Source organism: Hypanus sabinus, chromosome 22 (genome assembly GCF_030144855.1).
Source record: "Hypanus sabinus isolate sHypSab1 chromosome 22, sHypSab1.hap1, whole genome shotgun sequence".
Lineage (NCBI taxonomy): Eukaryota > Metazoa > Chordata > Chondrichthyes > Myliobatiformes > Dasyatidae > Hypanus > Hypanus sabinus.
Window position 1 is genome coordinate 68,235,930 of NC_082727.1, and position 23,603 is coordinate 68,259,532.

General features: G+C 42.0%; 1 protein-coding gene across 7 annotated transcripts in view; it reads left to right on the plus strand.

Moving 5' to 3' along the window:
- The window catches only part of gpam (glycerol-3-phosphate acyltransferase, mitochondrial), a 189,870-nt gene that overhangs the window by 97,632 nt on the left and 68,635 nt on the right, over window positions 1–23,603 (plus strand). For 6 of the 7 annotated variants that reach the window (XM_059947969.1, XM_059947972.1, XM_059947966.1 and 3 more), the window contains 5 exons: window positions 3,445–3,567; window positions 11,224–11,297; window positions 13,595–13,708; window positions 16,025–16,078; window positions 17,496–17,645. In XM_059947969.1, coding sequence (XP_059803952.1) covers window positions 3,445–3,567; window positions 11,224–11,297; window positions 13,595–13,708; window positions 16,025–16,078; window positions 17,496–17,645 — 515 coding nt within the window. The remainder of the gene's footprint in view (window positions 1–3,444; window positions 3,568–11,223; window positions 11,298–13,594; window positions 13,709–16,024; window positions 16,079–17,495; window positions 17,646–23,603) is intronic. The other variant, XM_059947970.1, reaches the window with a different exon arrangement.

The window sequence follows — 23,603 nt, forward strand, 5'->3', positions numbered from 1 at the left end:
CGTTTAGTTCTGAAGGAACCGTGTCCCTGGAGGAGGGAGGCCCACAAATTCCAGTACAGATCTGGAGAGACAGTGGAACTGAGCTATCATTGATTAGCCGTAAAGTGCTAGAGTTTGGACCTCCGACGGGAGAGGTAGCCCTGAGAGGCATAGGAAAATGGACCGAAGTGGTACCCTTGCATAGGGTCCTTCTAGATTGTGAGTTGGTGTCGGGACCAGTGGAGCTGGGGGTCCTGCCGGAGTTGCCGGGGGAAGGCGTGGATGTCCTTCTGGGGAACGACCTAGCGGGAGGGAAAATGGGAGCAGCCGTGAAGCTGACAACCCAGCCTGCGAGGATTGAAGCCCCTCCTTCAGATCTGAAGATATACCCCGCCTGCGCGGTCACTCGCAGCAAGTCGAAAAAGACAGCTGAGAGAGAGAGCAGTTTAAATCTGGCCGACACGTTTTTACCGACTCTGTACCAGCGAGGGTTCGAGGAAGGTAAACCGGAGAGTAAGGAGGGGGGAGAGAGTAAACAGGGGGAGGTAGACCTGCCCTTAGCCAGACGAGAGTTTGTACGGGAACAGGAAAGTGACGAGGAGCTGATAGCCTTGAGAGAGTTGGTTCTTTTGGAGACCGAGGTTGAAACCGAGCCCGAAGGTTACTACCTGAAGGAGGGTGTGTTGATGAGGAAGTGGAGGCCCCCCAAGGTGTCGGTCGATGAGGACTGGGCGGTGGTACATCAGATAGTAGTCCCGAAAGCGTATCAGGACGAAATTTTGAACTTAGCTCATAAGGGACCGTTAGGTGGGCATTTGGGAATAACGAAGACAGTGGATCGGGTTCAAAGAGAGTTCTATTGTCCAAACCTGAGAAAAGAGATTACTGAATATTGTAAAAGGTGTCATACCTGCCAAATGGTGGGTAAGCTGAACCAAGTTATCCCTAAGGCACCCCTCCGACCCATCCCCGCATGCGAGGAGCCTTTCTCTCGAATCATTGTGGATTTTTGTGGGACCCCTACCTAAAACTGCGAGGGGGCGGCAGTATATCATGACCATGATGTGTGCCGCTACACCATTTCCAGAGGCTGTGCCTCTGGGTAATATTAGGACCGCTGTGGTGGTGAGGGCCCTCATCAAATTCTTTACCACAGTGGGGCTGCCTAAGGAGATACAATCAGATCAGGGGAGTACCTTCACATCTAACGCATTTCGGCAGATGATGACCCAGCTAGGGGTCAAACAAATTCGTACCACCCGGAATCCCAAGGGGCGTTGGTAAGGTTCCACGCTACACTAAAGACCATGCTTAAAACTTATTGTCAGGAGAACTTTCGAGACTGGGATGAGGCTTTACCCCTTCTGTTATTTGCCGTCAGGGATACAGTCCAGTGCTCACTGGGGTTCAGTCCGTTTGAGCTCGTTTTCGGTCACAGACCCAGGGGCCCTCTAACCCTCCTGAGAGAAAAGTGGTCTAGCCCGACTGTTCAAGTCAGTGTGATCGACTATGTGCTGAAATTGCGGGAGAGGCTGCATAAAGTACGTGCCTTGGCAAAGGAAAACCTTGAAGAATCCCAGAAAAAAATGAGCCAGTGGTATAACCCAAGAGCGAGAGAACGAGAGTTTTACGTAGCCGACAAGGTTTTGGTCCTATTTCCAGTTGTTACCCATCCCCTTCATGCGAGGTTTCAAGGACCATATACAGTGCGTAAAAAAATAGACTCGCTGAATTACATGATTGAAACCTCCAGTCGGCGAGAGCTGACCCAGTTAGTTCACGTGAACATGATGAAAAGGTACCATGACACTACCCCCGCGGTGGTCGTTGCGGCCATGAAAACCGATCGCAACCCGTTGGTATTCCTGGCCAATATGGAAAATAAAAACAGGAGGTTATTGAGCTGGAGTCTGATGCTGCAGGAATTCGATATTAAGATACAGCACATTAAGGGGAGTGATAATGTGCTAGCGGATTGTTTATCTAGATGCTGAACTAAGTGTATAACTGTATGGCTCTGTAATTAAAAGAAAAAGCTTGGGTATTGTGTTAGATTAAAAATCATGTAAGACTCTGTACAACTCCATTCTTAACCGCTGGTAAAAAATGTTTTTTTTAGAGGGGAGGTGTTATGAATGTACCACAGCTCTGAGAGGCCGAAGGGGCGGGAGCAGCCCCCTCCTTCCAGAGAATCACAAGAGCACTATTAATTCAGGTCCCGGACCCAGGAAAATGAGAGACAATGTAACGGTTTTGGCCATGGCTCTTAGAGACACCTGTGCTAAGTGCATGACCCTGCTACGTGACAGCTACCACAGATATGGACAGCCTTGGGCAATGTCGGGGTGGGGATTGCATCACCCTACTTTGATGGACATCTACAACTCTGCAAGTCAAGATAAAAGGGGACTGCAGGAGGCGGTACCCCAGCGACGCACCAGAAGGACTCAATCGCTCAGCACTCCCGTGATAGCTGGAAGCCATTCAAAAGCCACGTGCGCACAGTAACTCCTTTGCCTGGGGAGGGGGTGGCTGATGATACTGAGAAGGACTTCGAACTAATAACAGGAAAACAATGCTCCCCTGATTCAACGGAGTTGCTTCATCAAAGACCCGGGCAAGTTTTTCCGTTTCTCCTCAATCTCTCTAAAACAAGTGAAACCCAGCGATTCCCCAAAAAGACTGAAGCCTGCAGACTTATGAGTAACTTTTATACTTCCAACGGACAATATATTATCCCCTAGACAACAGTTGAGATTATTTCTTAATGATGATTATTGCTATACCCGCGCTTTAGATTGAGTTTTGCCAATGTATATGTTCTGAATGTTTGTATTAACCTTACTTTTGTGCCCCCCTTTATGAATAAAAACGTTCGAAAATAGTGCCATCAGACTCCAACGGACCTCTCTCTTTGCTGGTAAGTTATCCAGTAACGGGATACGTAACAAGAGGAAGACCCATTTGTAAAGTTTTAGTAACAGTTTCTTCTTCTTTGCCGTCAGCCTTCTGCAAAGTCTATGAAACCCTGATCCCTCTCTCACTATTTTGCCTTTGCACTATTTAAAAATTTTTATAGTAATTTGTAACTAATTTTAAATCTTGCATTGTACTGCTGCCACAAAACAAGTTTCATGACATATGTCAATGATAGTAAACCTGTTTCTGATTCAGGTAGTTTATAGCTAAGGTTTTGTCAGAGTACTTTTCAGCAATTTGTAAAAATTTGGATCATTGAGCAGAGAGGAAGGTGGGGGTGATTATTCTCACATTTACGCATGCTTCAAGCAGTTATGGGGGAATGCACTGACTAAAATTGTGCCTTTGTTGGTTTTCCTTTTAAATTAAGATGTTTCTAACATGTTGGTATTGACAACACATTTTTATGTCCTGGAGGGCTTTTTAACTGCATTATTTGTCAAAATTCCTCTCATGCCTTTATTATTCTGCTCTAATATTTTACAGGTAAAATACTATTCCAGTTCTGGTGTGTTTCAGTCTGCAGCTGCTACTGGAAAGGAGTCAATTCTGAGCAGAAAGCGGCCATTTGTTGGGCGATGCTGTCATGTGTGTTCTCCAATAAGCAGGGTAATTATAGTAATGTATTAGGCAAAATGCAGTAATAAAATACCTTTTGTATTCTTGCCATGCATGAATTGTATTACAGTTAAGTAATTAATACTTAGCTCCATTAATTTGGTATTGGTACCCACTCAAAATGACTCACCAGATTTATGTGGTGACCATTTTTGACCATTGAAGCAGAATTAATCCAGTAAATCCATTGATTTTAATTGGGGAAACAACTTTTTTCTTGGAGAATGTAGAAAAATCAGAACACATTTGTGTGCTTTCTGTTACACATTTTCTCAAGATTCAAGATTCAAAAACTTTTTTGCCATTCTAACCGCAAATCAGCTCTGCAGGGCAGAATGAGACAGCGTTTCCCAGGGGCAAGTGCAATCATAACATAATGCAACACTAAATAATAAACATAACAATAAATAGTAAAAAACAACAACCACATATCGGTTAAAATCAAGTAATAAGTGTCCAGTGCAAGTTAAAAGTGTCCAAAACAGAGTCAGGTAGAGCAGCTATTTAGCAGTCTGACTGCCTGTGGGAGGAAGCTGTTTAGTAGCCTTGTGGTTTTTGTTTTGATGCTCCTATAACATTTGCCTGATGGTAGAAGAACAAACAGTTTATGGAGAGGGTGTGAGGGGTCTTTAATGATGTACCATGTCTTCTGGAGGCATCGACTCTGAAAGAGGTCTTGGACAGAAGGTAGGGAGACCCCAATAACCTTCTCTGCTCCCCTAACAACCCTTTGCAAGGCTTTTTTGTCGGAAGCACTGCAGCTGGAGTACCAGGTTGTGATGCAGAAGGTCAGCACACTGTCAACCACGCCTCTGTAGAATGTAGTTAAGATGTTAGTGGGGAGTGATGCTTGTTTAAGTTTCCTCAGTAAGTGCAATCTCTGCTGGGCCCGTTTCACAATCCCAGTGGTGTTCCTGGACCAGGTGAGATTGTCCGAGATCTGCACCCCAAGGAACAATGTTTTCCACTCTGTCCACTGTGGAGCTGCTGATGCTGAGGGGTGAGTGCTCAGGCTGAGACCGTCTGAAATCAATGATTATCTCATTGGTTTTGGTGACATTAAGCATCAAGTTGTTGTCACTGCACCAGCTCTCTAGGTGTTTGACCTCCTCCCTGTACATTGTTTTATCATTTTTGCTGATGAGCCCCACCACTGTGGTATCATCAGTAAAGTTAATGATCAGGTTCCCCTTGAATCTGGCTGCACAGTCATGTGTTAGCAGTGTAAACAGCAGTGGGCTGAACACACAGCCTTGTGGGGATCCAGTGCTCAGTGTGATGGAGTCAGAGATGTTCCTGCCAACATGGACTGACTGTGGTTTCTCCGTGAAGAAATTCAGAATCCAGCGACACATGACAGTGTTAAGGCCAAGCAGCGACAGTTTCTCCACTAGTCTCTGCAGGATGATGGTATTGAACACTGAACTGAAATCAATGTACAGGATTCTGGCATACATGTCTTTATTGTCCACTTGAGAGAGAACTGTGTGCAGTGTGGTGGATATTGTGTCCTCCGTAGAGTGATTTGGACGATAAGCAAACTAGAGGATCCAGCGATGAGGGGAGGCTGGCTGTGATAGGAGGCTTGACAAGCCATTCAAAACATTTCATCACTGTGGGGGTCAGAGCGACGGGACAGTAATCATTCAGACAGGCTACAACTGATTTCTTTGCTACAGGGATGATTATGGAGGTTTTGAAGCATCTGGGAACAATGGCTTGACTAAGGGAGATGTTGAAAATGTCTGTCAGGACATTTGCTAATACGTCAGCACAGTCTTTGAGCACACGTCCAGGGATGTTGTTGGGACCTCCCGCTTTTCGTGGGTTGACCCTGGCAAGGGTCCTCCATGTGTGCTCTGACTCAATGATTGGAGCCGGCTGGTCAGATAGTAAGAAGGGACTGGCTCTCCCCTTTGCTATAGAGTTTGATGCTTCAAAGTGTGCAAAGAAACTGTTGAGCCTGTCTGGAGGAGAGGCGTCGCTGTCATCAGTTTTCTGCCTGATTTTGTAGTCTGTCAGAGCTTGAATTCCCTGTCACATCCGTCTGGTGTCACCTGTGTCACAGAAGTGTCCATGTATTTTGCCTGCATAGGCCCTTTTCACTTTCCTGATCCCCAGTGAAAGCACAGTCCAGGCTGATCGAAGCGCACTCCTGACCCCCGATCTGTAGGCTGTGTCAAGGGCCTTCAGCAGCTAACACACCTCTGTTGTCGTCCGTGGCTTTTGGTAACCATGTGCGGTGAAGATTTTCATCACAGTGACATCCTCTGTGCATTTGGCTATGTAGCTAATTACTGCCTTAGCATACTCCTCAATGTCTGTATGGTTATCATAGGAGGCTGCTGTCTTAAATATTTCCCAGTCTGTGTGCAAGCTTGTTTCCTGATGTCCTGGAAGTAAAAATTTTAACTTTTGTGTATGGGATATGGTTCAACAAGGAGCATATTAATGAGACTAAGGATAAAATTTTATAATTGAATGTGTTTAATTTAATTTTATAAAATGCAGTTTAATATTGTACATGAGTACTTTTAAATAGTAATTTTGAAACATCTTCAAGTTGCAGGCTGTGATGTGCTGGACACAGATATTTCAGCTTATTATTACAAGGAGTTCTGTTAATACTCATAAGATCCTATACTTCCTGACTGGGAGACCTCAGTCAGACTGGATCGGGAGCAGCATCTCCAACACCATCACGCTGAGCACGGGAGCCTCCCAGGGCTGCATGCTCAGTCCACTGCTGTTCACTCTGCTGACCCACGACTCGAAACACATCATCAAGTTCGCCAATGACATGAGCGTGGTGGGTTCTTTCAGCAAGAACGACGAGTCAGCTTACAGAGAGGAGGTGCAGCGGCTAACAGACTGGTGCAGAGCCAACAACCTGTCTCTGAATGTGAAGAAAACAAAAGAGATGGTTGTTGACTTCAGGAGGGCACAGAGCAACCACTCCCCACTGAACATTAACCGAGATCCCAAACATCTTGGTAGAGATCGTTAAGAGCACCAAATTTCTTGGTGTTCACCTGGCGGAGAATCTCACCTGGTCCCTCCACACCAGCTCCATAGCAAAGAAAGCCCAGCAGTATCTCTGCTTTCTGCGAAGGCTGAGGAAAGTCCATCTCCCACCCTCCATCCTCATCACATTCTACAGGGGTTGTATTGAGAGCATCCTGAGCAGCGGCATCACTGCCTGGTTTGGAAATTGCACCATCTCAGATCGCAAGACCCTGCAGCGGATAGTGAGGTCAGCTGAGAAGATTATCGGGGTCTCTCTTCCCACCATCATGGACATTTACACTACATGCTGCATCCGCAAAGGAAACAGCATTATGAAGGACCCCATGCACCCCTCATACAAACTCTTCTCCTTCCTGCCGTCTGGGAAAAGGCTCCAAAGCATTCGGGCTCTCACGGCCAGACTGTGTAACAGTTTCTTCCCCCAAGCTATCAGACTTCTCAATACCCAGAGCCTGGACTGACACCTTGCCCTATTGTCCTGTTTATTATTTATTGTAATGCCTGCACTGTTTTTGTGCACTTTACGCAGTCCTGTGTAGGTCTGTAGTGTAGTGTAACTTTCTCTGTTGTTTTTTATGTAGTTCAGTCTAGTTTTTGTACTGTGTCATGTAACACCATGGTCCTGAAGAACGTTGCCTCATTTTTACTATGTACTGTGCCAGCAGTTATGGTCGAAATGACAATAAAAGTGACTTGACTTGACTTGAAGAGCATAAGAAATAGGATTGGGAGTAGGCCATCTGGTCCATTGATCCTGCTCCACCATTCAATATGATTATGGCTGATCTGGCCATGACTCCACCTACCTGCCTTTTCTCCATAACCCTTAATTACCCTAGTATGCAAAAATCTATCCAGCCTTGTTTTAAATATATTTACTGAGGTAGCTTCCACTACTTCATTGGGCAGAAAATTCTACAGATTCACGATTTGATGGGAAAAGCAGTTCCTCCTCATCTCTGTCCTAAATCTACTTCTCTGAATCTTGAGGCTGTCCCTTAGTTCTAGTCAGACCTACCAGTGGAAACCACTTTCCTCCCTCTGTCTTATCTATCCCTTTCATGATTTTATGTTTCTACAAGATGTCCTCTCGTTCTTTTGAATTCCAGCAAGCATAGTCCCAGGCAACTCAATCTCATAGACTTAATCCCTTTTCTCTGGAACCAACCTGGTGAATCTCCTCTGCAGTGCCTCCAAAGCCGGTATATCCTTCTTCAAGTAAGGAGACCAGAACTGCACATAATGCTCTAGATGTGGCCTCATCAATACCCTGAACAGTTGCAATATAACCTCCCTCCTCTTAAATTCAGTATCTCTAACAATGAAGGCTTTGCTTTCTTGATAGCCTGCCCTACCTGCAAACCAACCTTTTGTGATTCATGAACAAGTTCTCCCAAGTCCCTTTGCACAGTAGGATGTTGCAATTCTATACCATTTAAATAATAATCTGCTTTTCCATTTTTCCATCCAAAGTGGTTGATCTCACATTTACCAACATTGTATTTCATCTACCAGGCCCCAATCACTTAACTTATATCTCTGCAGACTCTGAATATCTTCTGCACAGTTTGATTTTTCACTCAATTTAGGATCATCAGCAAACTTAGAAACACTTTACTCAGTCCCCTCTTCCAGATAATTAATGTCTATCGTGGACAGTTGTGGACCCAGCACTGATGCCTGCAGCACACCGCTCACCACTGATGGCCAACCAGAGTAACTCCCATGTTTTCCAACTCTCTGCTTTCTATTAGTTTACCAATCCCCTTATCCATGCTAATACATCACCCCAACTCTACGCATCCTTATCTTATGAATAAGTCTTTTATGCAGCACCTTATCAAACATCTTCTGAAAATCCATCCATCCAAGTGACATCCATCTGTTCCCCTCTATCCACTACGCTTGTTATATCCTCAAAGAACTCCAGTAAGTTCATCAAACAGGACCTGCTTTTGCTGAAGCCATGCTGCATCTGCTTGATGGATCTATCTCTTTTCAGATGCATTGCTATTTCTTCTTTAATGATAGCTTCAAGCATTTTCCCAACTACAGATGTTAAACTAACTGGCCTATAGTTAACACGAGGGAATCTGCAGATGCTGGAAATTCAAACAACAACACACACAAAATGCTGGTGGAACACAGCAGACCAGGCAGCATCTATAGGGAGAAGTGCTGTCGACGTTTCGGGCTGAGACCCTTCGTCAGGACTGGCGAAGGGTCTCGGCCCGAGACGTCGACAGCGCTTCTCCCTATAGATGCTGCCTGGCCTGCTGTGTTCCACCAGCATTTTGTGTGTGTTGTGGCCTATAGTTACTTGCCTTTTGCCTACTTGTATTTTGTACAGTGATGTGATATTCACTGTCTTCCAATCTGCTGGGACCTCCCCAGAGTCCAGAGAATTTTGGTAAATTATCACCAAAGCCTCTACAATAACTTCTACCATTTCTTTCAGCACCCTGGGATGCATTCCATCAGGACCAGGGGACTTGTCTATCTTCAGGCCCACAAGTTTGCTCAGCACTACCTGTTTGTGATTGCTATTATATCGAGGTTCTCATAACATCTCTCTTTGGCGTGTTGGACGTGTCCTCCACCTTGAAGACTGACACAGGATAGTCATTCAAAGCCTCTGCCATTTCCTCATTACCCAATATCAATTCCCCCTTCTCGTTCTCCAAGGCACCTATATTCTCTTTAGGCCGCTCTTTTCCATTTTATATAATTATAAAAACTTCTGCTCTCTATATTTTGTGCTAGTGTATTTTCATAATCCATTTTCCTTTTCTTTATTGCTTGCTTTGCGGTTCTTTGTTGCTTTTTAAAGTTTTCCCAATCTTCCAATTTCTCACTTCTCTTGGGGATTTTGTACGCATAAGCTTTTAGTTTGATGCCTTCTTTTATTTCCTTAGTTAACCAAGGCTGGTTCTCCCCACCCTTACTGTCCTTGCTTTTAACTGGAATATACTTTTGTTGAGCACTGTGAAAACTCTCCTTGTAAGTCTTTCACTGTTCCTCAACTGTCCCACCATATAGCCTGAGTTCCCAGTCTACATTAGTCAAATCCTCCTTCATCCCATTGTAGTCTCCTTTGTTTAGGCATAATACACCTTTTTTAGATCGAACCATTGCATCCCTCCACTTCTATGAGAAACTTAATCATGCTGTGATCACTCTTCCCAAGAGGATCCTTAACTACCACTAATTTTACCTGTCTCATTACAGAGGACCAGATCTAAAATAGTATATTTCTCTGTAGGTTCAGTAACATGCTGTTCAAGAAAGCCATCATGAATGCATTCTATGAATTCCTCTTTGAGAGTGCCTTGACCAACTTGATACGCCCAATCAATGTGCAAGTTTCAAAAAGTGCCCTTACACTCATGCTTTTAAAATCTTGTAATCTATTTTGTACTTGACTTTTTTTACTTCACTCTTACTCCAACTTTTAAGTTTTTTAATATTATACTAGTATATTAAATATTTTACAGTAGTGTAATACATTTTTAGTGAAGCCAGTGAATTTAAAAGCGACACAAGAACCAGAGTTCTGGTGAGTTTTAAAAGAGCACAAGAACCAGGACCCTATTGAGTCAGAAGCCTAGCCATTAAAATTTTCAAACAATGTGTTCGCAGATTATGGGAATTGTACTACATTATATTATACTGCAAATTTTATGCTTGTTGAAGTAAGTAATTCTTGAGTCAACAAATGGAATAAGTTATGCATTTTGCACTTAATACCAGGATAGATGCAGAGTAAAATTGTTCACATTGCCACACATACCCGTCTTTTTTTTAAAAATTAAAGTATTTAAGTTGAGTAAAGTTTTTTATTTTTTAGGCATGTACTACCTAGATGCAGGTGGGAATAGGACAGCCAGGTGATAAGATTTCCCAAAATGTGGCTGGAGGATGGAAGTCGGCTTTCTTGATGATAAGAATCATGTTTTTTTTCCATACATCCTCTCCCTTTCCATATAAATATTGATTGTTTACTCTTAGACCATTGTTCAAATGATAACCATTAAGTAGTTATATAGAATGAAATGCTGTGCAAGCATGATCTTTCTTTTCAACCCAACCCCCCCCCCCTATCAATTCAGTAAGTCATGAGAAGTTCAGGGATACTGGTTAGAACATGTGTAGACAGACACCCAGATAGTTTTAGCAGGCTGTTCAGTGAAGGGAATATCTTTGAATTTATTCCTGCCTTGGTTTGATATGCATTTTTGCATTTGAGATGGATTTTGATTTATTGCATTTATGCTTTGGTTAACTTTTGCCTCCCTAATCTATAAAATATGAACATAGTACATTCATAACTCTAGCTTGATAATTCATCAGAGAATAGTAAAAGTTGAAGAATGGGCATGTTTATTTCACTTGGAACTTGTTCAGCAAAGTGGAGACAGTAGTCCCAAAAATCTGAGCTGGAATCAAACTCCTATCAGTCATGAAATGCTTATGTTACATAAACTAAATCATACCAGTGTGTTAGTGAACTATTCAGAATGTCAAAGCTTGGCTAAAGAAATACATTTGCTAGAAATTTCTTTTGCTTGTATTTTGCACACAGTAAATATGACTTCAGTGCTTTGTCCTTTTGTTACCTAGGATAAACTATTTAATGCCAGCATCCCTTCCCAAGGACTACGGAATGTTATTTATATTAATGAAACCCACACCAGGTATGATCTGAACCTCCAACATAATATTAGATGGTGTTTTCTCTGTTTAATAAATCAGTGTTCAATAAGCATATTGATATATTACCTCACTTGGCTGTGTGTCTGATTTGACATGAGGATGATGCTTCATTCAATTTTTGTACAATGTCTTAAGAATTGACAAGTATGAGAAGTACAGTCTACTCATGGATAGTCAACATGGCTTTGTGAAGGGAAGATCGTGCCTCACAAGCCTGATTGAGTTTTTTGAAGAGGTAACAAATGAAAATGATGAGGGTAGGGCAGTGGGTGTAGTCTACATGGACTTTAGCAAAACATTTGACAAGGTCCCTCATGAGAGACTTATCCAGAAAGTCGTGAGGCATGGGATAAGTGGAACCTTGGCAGTTTGGATAAAAAATTGGCTTAAAGGAAGAAAGCAGAGGGTGGTTGTGGAAGGAAAGTATTCTGCCTGGAGATCGGTGACTAGTGGAGTGCCGCAGGGATCTGTCCTGGGACCCCTGCTATTTGTAATTTTTATAAATGACCTGGATGTAGAGGCGGAAGGATGGTTGAGTGAGTTTGTGGATGACACAAAGATTGGGGGAGTTGTGGATGGACCTGTAGGTGGTCAAAGGTTACAAGAGGATATAGACAGGCTGCAGAGTTGGGCAGAAAAATGACAGATGGAGTTCAATCTGGACAAGTGTGAGGTGATGCATTTTGGAAGGACAAACCAGAAGACTGAGTACAGGATTAATGGTCAGTTACTTAAGAGTGTGGATGAAGAAAGGGACCTTGGGGTCCAAATCCATACATCCCTCAAGGTCGTTGCATAGGTTGATAGGGTAGTTAAGAAGGCCTATGGGACACTAGGCTTCATTAACGGGGATTGAGGTCAAGAGTAGAGAGGTCATGTTGCAACTCTACAAATCTCTGGTGAGACTGCACTTAGAATATTGTGTTCAATTCTGGTCACCTCATTATAGGAAGGATGTGGAAGCTGTGGAGAGGGTGCAGAGGAGATGTACCAGGATGTTGCCTGGATTGGAGAACAAGTCATATGAAGCAAGGTTAGCAGAGCTGAGACTTTTCTCTTTGGAGCATAGAAGAATGAGAGGGGACTTGACAGAGATCTACAAGATTATGAGAGGCATTGACAGGGTGGATAGTCAGTACCTGTTTCCCAGGGCACCAATAGCAAACACCAGAGGGCATATGTACAAAATTAAGGGAGGAGAGTTTAGGGGAGACATCAGGGTTGTGTCTGGAATGACTTGCCAGGGATGGTGGTGGAGGCTAAAACATTAGGGGTATTTAAGAGCCTATTGGACATGCACATGGATGAAAGAAGAATGGAGGGTTATGGGTTTAGTATTTTTTTAAGGATTACATGGGTCAGCACAACATGGAGGGCTGAAGGGCCTGTATGTGCTGTAGTGTTCTATGGTTCTGTGACAATTGAATGAGCATAGTTACATTCATCCTGATGTAATAATAGATAAATAAAAAATAACACCCTTTGCAAAGAAAATATTTCTGATTAACTAAAAGAGATTTTATATTTTGTTCCTAGTCCCAAAAAGTGCTGCATTGGTAAATTTTTACACAGAATGCTAAATATTTGTTTCTTTAACATTTGAAGTCAGTTGAGCTAATACCCAAATCAAACTATGCAAAAAAAAGTTGCGTCAGATTTTCATAAGCTTATAAGCAGGTTGCTGCAGAAGTTTGAAAATGTGTTGGCTTTTTCTACCATTAATTCTTTGCCAAAGCAATAATAACATTATAAGAAAAGTATGATTTCCTCGGTAATCACCCAAGATCATGCTAACATTAAATTGTATTAAGTTGGACTGTTACAAATCAGTACAGTGGCTTTTATCTGAGATTTTTCAGCTGTTTACTGGCATCCAAAGAGAGTTTGAGTTTCTGCTTGTTGTTAGCTGGAAATGATGTCCTCAAAGGGCTATGTCAGGCTCCCTGTCCAATTTGCATCTTTCGTTGGGAAATGATGTGTAGTAGCAAAAGAAAGCTGAAAAAAACAAGCAGGAATGGGAAGAAGGTAACTTGAGTTGCAGTAGACAGCTGTTGTACACTTGTTCCCAAGAGACAGTGTTGCAACTTGAAAAATATTTATCTTAAAATTATGACCAAGCAGAATTTTTATTTATACTTTAATAATATCACTTTTAAAACTGAACATTTAAAAGGAAGATATGTTCTTTGCTATCAGTGAGCAAACACATTAATTATTTGCTGGTTTGGGGCAATTATATAATTCATCTTTTTTTACCTCATTTTTATTTATTGGTTAGATATCGAGGCTGGTTGGCCCGGCGTCTCTGCTATGTCTTGTTTATTCAGGAAAGAGATGTGCATCGTGATATGTTTCCCAGGAATGTTATTGAGAACGTTTTAAACAGCAACAGGTATGGAAAGCTGTATACTACTGATTGGAAGATTTACAATGTGACAGACCACCACATACTGTGTTAGTTTCTCTCTCCCACCACTATCCCTGCTTAGAATGTTTGATTTTTTTTATTATTCATTAATGAACAAATTAAATAAATGTTAAGGTTTTCCCCTATTATTTTATTTTAAATCAGGAAAACAACTTGGAAAGTAGTGCATTTGCCCTTTAGATTCTTTGATGGCATCATAATGCATTGATGATTTGATAGAATGGATGCAGTCACTGACATGTCATGTTAATGGTTTAGTGTCACTTGTGGGATATACTTAAACAGATCTCTAATCTTGGGTGGAGTTTTGTGATACAAGCCAAGTTAAAATTACGAGGAATGTTGACGAGGGTAAGGCAGTGGATGTAGTCTATATGGACTTCAGCAAAGCCTTTGACAAAGTTCCACATGGAAGGTTAGTTAAGAAGGTTCAGTCGTTAGGTATTAATGCTGGAGTAATAAAATGGATTCAACAGTGGCTAGATGGGAGATGCCAGAGAGTAGTGGTGGATAATTGTTTATCGGGATGGAGGCTGGTGACTAACGGGGTGCCTCAGGGATCTGTTTTGGGCCCAATGTTGTTTGTAATATACATAAATGATCTGGATGATGGGGTGGTAAATTGGATTAGTAAGTATGCCGATGATACTAAGGTAGGAGGTGTTGTGGATAATGAGGTGGATTTTCAAAGCTTGCAGGGAGATTTATGCCGGTTAGAAGAATGGGCTGAACGTTGGCAGATGGAGTTTAATGCTGAGAAGTGTGAGGTTCTACATTTTGGCAGGAATAATCCAAATAGAACATACAGAGTAAATGGTAGGGCATTGAGGAATGCAGAGGAACAGAGAGATCTAGGAATAACTGTGCATAGTTCCCTGAAAGTGGAGTCTCATGTAGATAGGGTGGTGAAGAGGGCTTTTGGAACGCTGGCCTTTATAAATCAAAGCATTGAGTACAGAAGTTGGGATGTAATGCTAAAGTTGTACAAGGCATTGGTAAGGCCAAATTTGGAATATTGTGTGCAGTTCTGGTCACCGAATTATAGGAAAGATATCAATAAATTAGAGAGAGTGCAGAGACGATTTACTAGGATGTTACCTGGGTTTCAGCAATTAAGTTACAGAGAAAGGTTGAACAAGTTAGGTCTCTATTCATTGGAGCGTAGAAGGTTGAGGGGGGGATTTGATCGAGGTATTTAAAATTTTGAGAGGGATAGATAGAGTTGACATGAACAGGCTGTTTCCATTGAGAGTAGGGGAGATTCAAACTAGAGGACATGATTTGAGAGTTAGGGGGCAGAAGTTTAAGGGAAACACGAGGGGGTATTTCTTTACTCAAAGAGTGATAGCTGTGTGGAATGAGCTTCCTGTAGAAGTAGTAGAGGCCAGTTCAGTTGTGTCATTTAAGGTAAAATTGGATAGGTATATGGACAGGAAAGGAGTGGAGGGTTATGGGCTGAGTGCGGGTAGGTGGGACTAGGTGAGATTAAGGGTTCGGCATGGACTAGGAGGGCCAAGATGGCCTGTTTCCGTGCTGTGATTGTTATATGGTTATATGGTTAAAATCTCAGAAGGGTTACCTTGGTTATTTTCCACAGTTAGACAAAGAATCCTGCCAAAGAAATTGTGATCTTTACAAGTACTTTATATTGATAAATCAAACAACTTGGCTATTTTAATCTCATAAGTTTTCAGTTGAAGCATAGAAGATGGTCAAGGTGTATGAATCTCGAGCAGCTAATTTTTCTAAAATTGATCAAGCAGCCATTCTGTTCTTGAGTGGTTGCCAGCAAATCAGGTTCAATTCTGCCACTGTCCGTCAGGAGTTTGTACATTCTAGGGTGGCGTGTTGGTGTAGTGGATAGCACACCACTAATACAGCACCAGCAATCTGAGTTCATTTCTGCTGTTTGTGAGGAGTTTATGCATTCTTCCCATCATTGCATGGGTTTCCTCTGATGCTCCAGTTTCCTCCCACATTCCAAAGATGTATAGGTTAGTAGGTGTTATGGAGAAATTTTCATTAACATCACAACTATCTCATGTGACTCAAGACATAGGCAGTTCTGCAGATCACTAAGGGACCTACTGTCTCGCCAGCTACCCTTTTATTCTAAATATAGCTATAGAACCCCATTGGATTTTCTTTAACCTTATTTGCCGGCTCCATCTCAACTCTTCCTTGCGTTCAACAAGAAAATATATTTGTTTTTTAACTATATGCTGTTTTCAAATGTTATTAATCTGAAATGTTTAATCAGTTTCTCTTTCTTGATTTTAGAACTGAAAAGTTCACTTATTTCTCTGTCTGCACATATACTGCCTGGTCTACTGAGTATGTTATTTATTTTAGTTTTCCAATATCTGCAGTTTTTGGCTTCCCAAGAAACTTAAATGCATCTTTATATGGTTAAATTTGCAACTCTTTTAGGAATCATTTAATTTTTAAAAATGCCACGGTGAAAGCTGCAGAATAGGGCAGACTGGTTTTGAAGTGTACTGGAATTTCAAATGTATGCAATCTCAATGGCTCTTCACATGGTCTTGGACCAACTGGACAATACAAACATCTACGCTCTTCATCGACTATAGCTCGGCATTTAACACCATCATTCCCACAATCCTAATTGAGAAGTTACAGAACCTGGGCCTCTGTACCTCCCACTGCAATTGAATCCTCAACTTCCTAACTGGAACACCACACTCTGTGCAGACTGGTGATAATTTCTCCTCCTCGCTGACGATCAACACTGGTGCAACTCGGGTGTGTGCTTATCCCACTGCTGTACTCTCTCTATACCCGTGACTGTGTGGCTAGGCATAGCTCAAATACCATCTATAAATTTGGTGATCATACAACCAATGTTGGTAGGAGATGAGAGGGTGTACAGGAGCGAGATATGCCAACTAGTGGTGTTGCAGCAACAACCTTGCACTCAACTTCAATAAGACCAAAGTGCTGACTGTGGAAGTCAGGAAGGCTAAGACGAAGGAACACATACCAATCCTCATAGAGGGATCAGAAGTGGAGAGAGTGAGCAGCTTCAAGTTCTTGGTTGTCAAGATCTCTGAGGACCTAACCTGGTCCCAACATATTGATGCGGTTATAAAGAAGGCAAGACAGTGACTATACTTCATTAGGAGTTTGAATAGATTTGGTATGTCAACAAAAACAACTTATGTAGATGTACTGTGAAGAGCATTCTGACAGGCTGTATCACTGTCTGGTATTGGGGGTTGGGAGGTGCTACTGTACAGCACCAAAATAAGTTGCAGAGAGTTGTAAATTTAGTCGGCTCCTTCTTGGGCACAAGCCTACAAAGTACCCAGGACATCTTCAAGGACTGGTGTCTCGTAAAGGCGGTGTCTATTATTGAGGACCTCCAGCACCCAGGGCATGCCCTTTTCTCACTGTTACCATCAGGTAGGAGGTACAGAAGCCTGAAGGTGTACACTCAGTGATTCAGGAACAGCTTCTTCCCCTTTGCCATCTGGTTCCTAAATGGACATTGAACCCATGAACACCACCTCAGTTTTTTAATGTTTATTACTTCTGTTATTGCACAATTTTAATCTATTCAATATGCATGTACTGTAATTGATTTACTAATTCATTTAATTTTTTTCTTCCTTATTATGTATTGCATTAAACTGCTGCTGTGAAATTAACAAATTTTACAACACATACTGATGATAATAAACCTGATTCTGATTCTTTTCTCTATTTTTATTAATTTCATTGTGAATTGCAGAGTGCAAAAGGCCATTGTTGATACAGTGACTGATCGGATGCCTGTCGAAACTCTTGTCCAGGCAGACCCCAAAGCTGTGAGTAAAATAAAGCGAAAAGCTCGCGGAATCCTTCAGCAAATGGTGGCTAATATCTCACCAGCTGTGATCAGGTAATTATGATATTGTTTATCAATTTTATTACTAGTAATATATTTTGCCAACCATTTGAACTAAATTTGACAGGTTTGTCTTGGGTATTCAACATACAGGCTAATTCTGGCCAGCTCCTGTTCTTAACTTCACGCCTATGTAACATTTTATTTTATTTATCCTTGGCAAAACACTCTACTAACACAGCACGAATCTCACGTAGCACATACAAGATAGCAAGCACATAAAGATATCTGTAAGATATAGTCACGCAAAATAAAAGTCCTGACCCGAGTCATGAATGCCTCAGAAATCTGCAGTTGACTACAGTACAGCTTGTCTTCTGCCAGTCAACACTGGGAGCAGCACCATCTCCAGCCTAGACGCCTCACCACACCACACCATCCCTGGTGGAGCACACTGCCCCCAACACCTCTGTCCTGGCGGCTGTAAATCTGCAGCTTGCAGCCAAGTCCTTGCACATACAAAGTAGGAAGTACATATAGAATATCAGTAAAATACAACCATGCAAAAAAAATATAGTCCAGACCCTGAGTAAATGAATGCTGCAGAAATCTGCAGTCAACCACAATATAGCTTGTCTTCTGCCTAGCAAACACAGGGGAAGCAGCACCGACTTCAGCCTAGATGCTGAGCCACACCACCCTGGTGGAGTGCACCAGCTCTGACCCTACGCACCGGGCAGCTATAAACAAGCAACACCACAGCTTGTAACCTAGTCCTCTCTACAACTAAGGCCACACAGTTTCCCTGCCAACTGTTCCTGGTCTCAGCCAATAAATCAATGAATTAAATTTGCGGCATTCCACATGAAAAATGTACTATTAGACTGTACACCTCCTTCATCTCAAGGCAGCAGCAAGATGTGTAGCTACAGGTTTCCCCCGCAATCCGAAGATAGAGCGTTCCTGTGAAACCGTTTGTAAGCTGAAATGTCGTAAAGCGAAGAAGCAATTACCATTAATTTAGATGGGAAAATTTTTTGAGTGTTCCCAGACCCAAAAAAAACCTACCAAAAAACACTAACATATAGTAAAAGTAGGAATGATATGATAAATATACAGCCTATATAAAGTAGAAATATTGTAGGTACGGTGTAGTTTCACTTATCAAAATCGGAAAGACAGCAAGCCAAAATCGATTTGGAGAAAAATAATCGGCACGTACACGCATACGTACGCATGCGCAAACAACTGCCCGCACAAGGCTTCACAGTCATTGTAGTCTTTCTCGGGGTAAACACACATATAAAGCAGGTGTCTTTTATTCGTAAAAGCAAAAATCCTCTTTGGTTAGCGAAAACAGGTACCAATGTAGGTCTTTCGTAACAGTGAGTTGTCTTATAGCGAACATTCGAAAAGTGGGGGACACCTGTACTTTGTATTCTCTGCCAATGAGCAACTCGTTGATGGGGTAGACCTGCAGTACTTTAAGTTCTTGATGTCCATCAAGATCTTGCAATCATAAAAAAAATTTAAAAAGTACAAAAGCACCTTTTGTTGACCCCAAATAAGCCACTGTCATGGAATGTGCTGATATCTTACCAAAACCAATAATAAACCTAGCCTACCAATCTCCTGTTGTAATTAAAGTCCCCAATCCAATCAACATCTTGGTAAAAGCACTCTGCATACTCTCCAGTACATCGTTATTGTGTGGCACTAGAACTGCACACGATACTTCAAGTGCAGTCTAGTCAGCTTCTTCTTCCTAAACACCAGCAGTCTCACCACAGCTTTCCTCCTTCACTTGCTACATGGAGTTTGCATAAAATGTTGATATTGGCACATTATACACTCTTCAGATTGGTTATCTTAAAAAGCAAAACGACTAGCTCAGGTACAATTAGTATTTCAGAGAGAAGAAAATCTGCAGATGCAACCTGCACAAAATGCTAGAGGAACTCACCAAGTCAGGCAGCACCTATGGAAAATAGTAAACAGTTGACATTTTGGGCTGAGACCCTTCATCAGGACTGGAAAGAAAACAATTAGTATTTGCTGAACCTATTTTAATATTTTATTTTATTATTTTATTCTCATCTAACTTTTTAATATCTTGCTCAGCAACTAAATTGGTAAATTAGTTTATTGTTGTCATGTTTACTGAGGTACAGTGGGAAAACTGGTCTTGTGTACTGTCCATACAGTTCACTTCATCGCAACAGTGCTTTCAAGTGCTAAAACAGCATTAAAATGGAATGCAGAAAAAAGTATTTCAGTACAGAAAAAGTGCAATGCAAGTAGTCATAAGATGCCAGATCAAAAAGATGTAGACAGTATGGTCAGGTTCATGTTATAGTGTTAGGGAAACATTTCATTAGCTTTATAGTAGCAGGATAGAAGTTGTCCTTGAGCCTGATAGTGTGTGATTTCAGGTTTTGTCTGACAGAAGGTGGAAGGAGAGAGAATGTCCGGGGTGAGTGTGGTCTTTAATTACTTTACTAAGACAACGAGAAATGTAAACCAAGTCAATGGAGGGAAGGCTGCTTTCCATGATATGCTAAGCTATGTACACCTCTGCAACCCACACCTCCAATCTCATGTCACTGATTAGAACACCTGACTCCAAATAGCTTTTGTAGAAAGCATTATCCTAGAGGTTCACTAACTTTTTTGAACCTAAACTGTGATTCTTTAAATGGTATACTCAATATTGATGAGAACCATAGAACATTACAGCAGAGAAACAGGCCTTTTGGCCCTTCTTGGCTGTGCTGAACCATTTTTCTACCTAGTCCCACTGACCTGCACCTGGGCCATATCCCTCCAAACCCCTCTCATCCATATACCTGTCCAAGTTTTTCTTAAATGTCAAAACTGAGCCCACATTCACCACTTCATCTGGCAGCTCATTCCACACTCCCACCACTCTCTGCGTGAAGAATCCCCCCAATATTCCCTTTAAACTCTTCCCCCTTCACCCTTAACCCATGACTTCTTTTTTTTCTCCCCTATCCTCAGTGGAAAAAGCCTGCTTGCATTCACTCTTTCAATATCCATCATAATTTTATACACCTCTATCAAATCACCCCTCATTTTCCTAGGCTTCAGGGAATAAAGTCCTAACCTATTCAACTTTTCTCTGTAACTCAGTTTCTCAAGTCCCGGCAACATCATTGTAAACCTTCTCTGCACTCTTTCAACCATATTAGTATCCTTCTTGTAATTAAGTGATCAAAACTGTACACAATACTCCAAAGTCGGTCTCACCAATGTCTTAGACAACCTCACCATTACATTCCAACTCTGAGACTCAATACTTTCATTTATAAAGGCCAATGTACCAAAAGCTCTCTTTAAGACCCTATCTACTTGTGACACCACTTTTAGGGAATTATGTATCTCTACTCCCAGATCCCTCTGCTCTACTGCACTCCTCAGTGTCCTACCATTTACCTAGTATGTTCTACCTCCAATCTTTGTATCATCAGCAAATTTGCTGATCCAATTTGCCACATTATCATCCAGATCATTGATATAGATGACAAATAACAATGGACCCAGCACTGATCCTTGTGGCACACCACTAGTCACAGGCCTCCATTCAGAGTAGCAATCCTCCACTACCACTCTCTGGCTTCTTCCATTGAGCCAATGTCTAATCCAATTTACTACCTCTCCATGTATACCTGGCGACTGAATCTTCCTAACTAATCTCCCATGCGGGACCTTGTCGAAGGCCTTACTGAAGTCCATGTATACAACATCCACTGCCTTCCCTTCATCCACTTTCCTGGTAACTTCCTCAAAAAACTCTAATAGATTGGTTAAACATGACCTACCACACACAAAGCCATGCTGACTTTTTCTAATAAGTCCCTGTCTATCCAAATACTTGCAGATCCTATCTCTTAGTATTCCTTCCAATAATTTACCTACTATCGATGTCAAACTTACCGGCCTATAATTTCCAGCTTATTTTTTGAGCCTTTTTTAAACAACAGAACTACATGAGCTATCCTCCAATCCTCCAGCACCTGACCCGTGGATATTGATATTTAAATATTACTGCCAGGGCCCCTGCAATTTCAACACTAGTCTCCCTCAAGGTCTGAGGGAATACCCTGTCAGGTCCTGGGGATTTATCTACTCTGATTTGTCTCAAGACAGCAAGCACCTCCTCCTCTTTAATCTGTATAAGTTCCGTGACCTCCCTACTTGTTTGCCTTGTTTCCATAGACTCCATTCCAGTTTCCTTAGTAAATACAGATGCAAAAAACCCATTTAATATTTCTCCCATTTCTTTTGGTTCCATACATAGCTGACCACTCTGATCTTCAAGAGGACCAATTTTATCCCTTACTATCCTTTGGCTCTAATGGATAAATGTGAGGTTATCCACTTTGGTGGCAAGAACAGGAAGGCAGATTACTATCTAAATGGAGTCAAGTTAGGAAAAGGGGAAGTACAACGAGATCTAGGTGTTCTTGTACATCAGTCAATGAAAGCAAGCATGCAGGTACAGCAGGTAGTGAAGAAAGCTAATGGCATGCTGGCTTTTATAACAAGAGGAATTGAGTATAGGAGTAAAGAGGTCCTTCTGCAGCTGTACAGGGCCCTGGTGAGACCCCACCTGGAGTATTGTGTGCAGTTTTGGTCTCCAAATTTGAGGAAAGACATTCTTGCTATTGAGGGAGTGCAGCGTAGGTTCACAAGGTTAATTTCCGAAATGGCGAGACTGTCATATGTTGAAAGATTGGAGCGACTGGGCTTGTATACACTGGAATTTAGAAGGATGAGAGGGGATCTGATTGAAACATATAAAGTTATTAAGGGATTGGATACACTGGAGGCAGGAAGCATGTTCCCGCTGATGGGTGAGTCCAGAACTAGAGGCCACAGTTTAAGAATAAGGGGTAGGCCATTTAGAACTGAGATGCGGAAAAACTTTTTCACCCAGAGAGTGGTGGATATGTGGAATGCTCTGCCCCAGAAGGCAGTGGAGGCCAAGTGTCTGGATGCAAACAAGAGAGAGTTAGAAGGAGCTCTTTTAGATAGCAGGGTCAAGGGATATGGGGAGAGGGCAGGAACGGAGTACTGATTGTGTATGATCAGCCATGATCACAGTGAATGGCGGTGCTGGCTAGGAGGGCTGAATGGCCTACTCCTGCACCTACTGTTTTAACCTACTGTTAAGTCTATTGTCTTAACATACCTGTAGAAGCTCTTAGGATTATCCTTCACCCTGACTGCCAAAGCAACCTCATGTCTTCTTTTAGCCCTCCTGATTTCTTTCTTAAGTATTTTCTTACTCTTTTTATACTCCTCAAGCATCTTATTTCCTCCCTGTAGCCTATACATGTTATACATCCCTCTCTTCTTCTTTATCAGAGTTCCAATATCCCTCGAGAACCTAGGTTCCTTATTCTTAATCATTTTGCCTTTAACCCTGACAGGAACATACAAACTCTGCACTCTCAAAATTTCTCCTTTGAAGGCCTCCCACTTATCAATCACATCCTTGCCAGAGAACAACCTGTCCTAATCTAGGCTTTTTAGATCCTTTCTCATTTCTTCAAATTTGGCCTTTTTCCAGTTTAGAACTTCAACCCAAGGACCAGATCTATCTTTATCCATGATCCAGTTGAAACTAATGGTGTTATGATCACTGGAACTAAAGTGTTCCCCTACACACACTTCCATCACCTGCCCTAACTCATTTCCTAATAAGAGATTTAATATTGCATCCTCCCTAGTTGGTACATCGATATATTGATTTAGAAAACTTTCCTGAACACATTTTACAAACTCTAACCCATCTAGATCTTTAACAGTATGGGAGTCCCAATCAATGTGTGGAAAATTAAAATCCCCTACAATCTCAACTTTCTGTCTCCTGTTATCTCTCTGCAGATTTGCTCCTAACCCGCTCGCTGACAATTGGGTGGTCTGTAATACAACCCTATTAATGTGGTCATACCTTTCCTGTTTCTCAGTTCCACCCATATGGCCTCA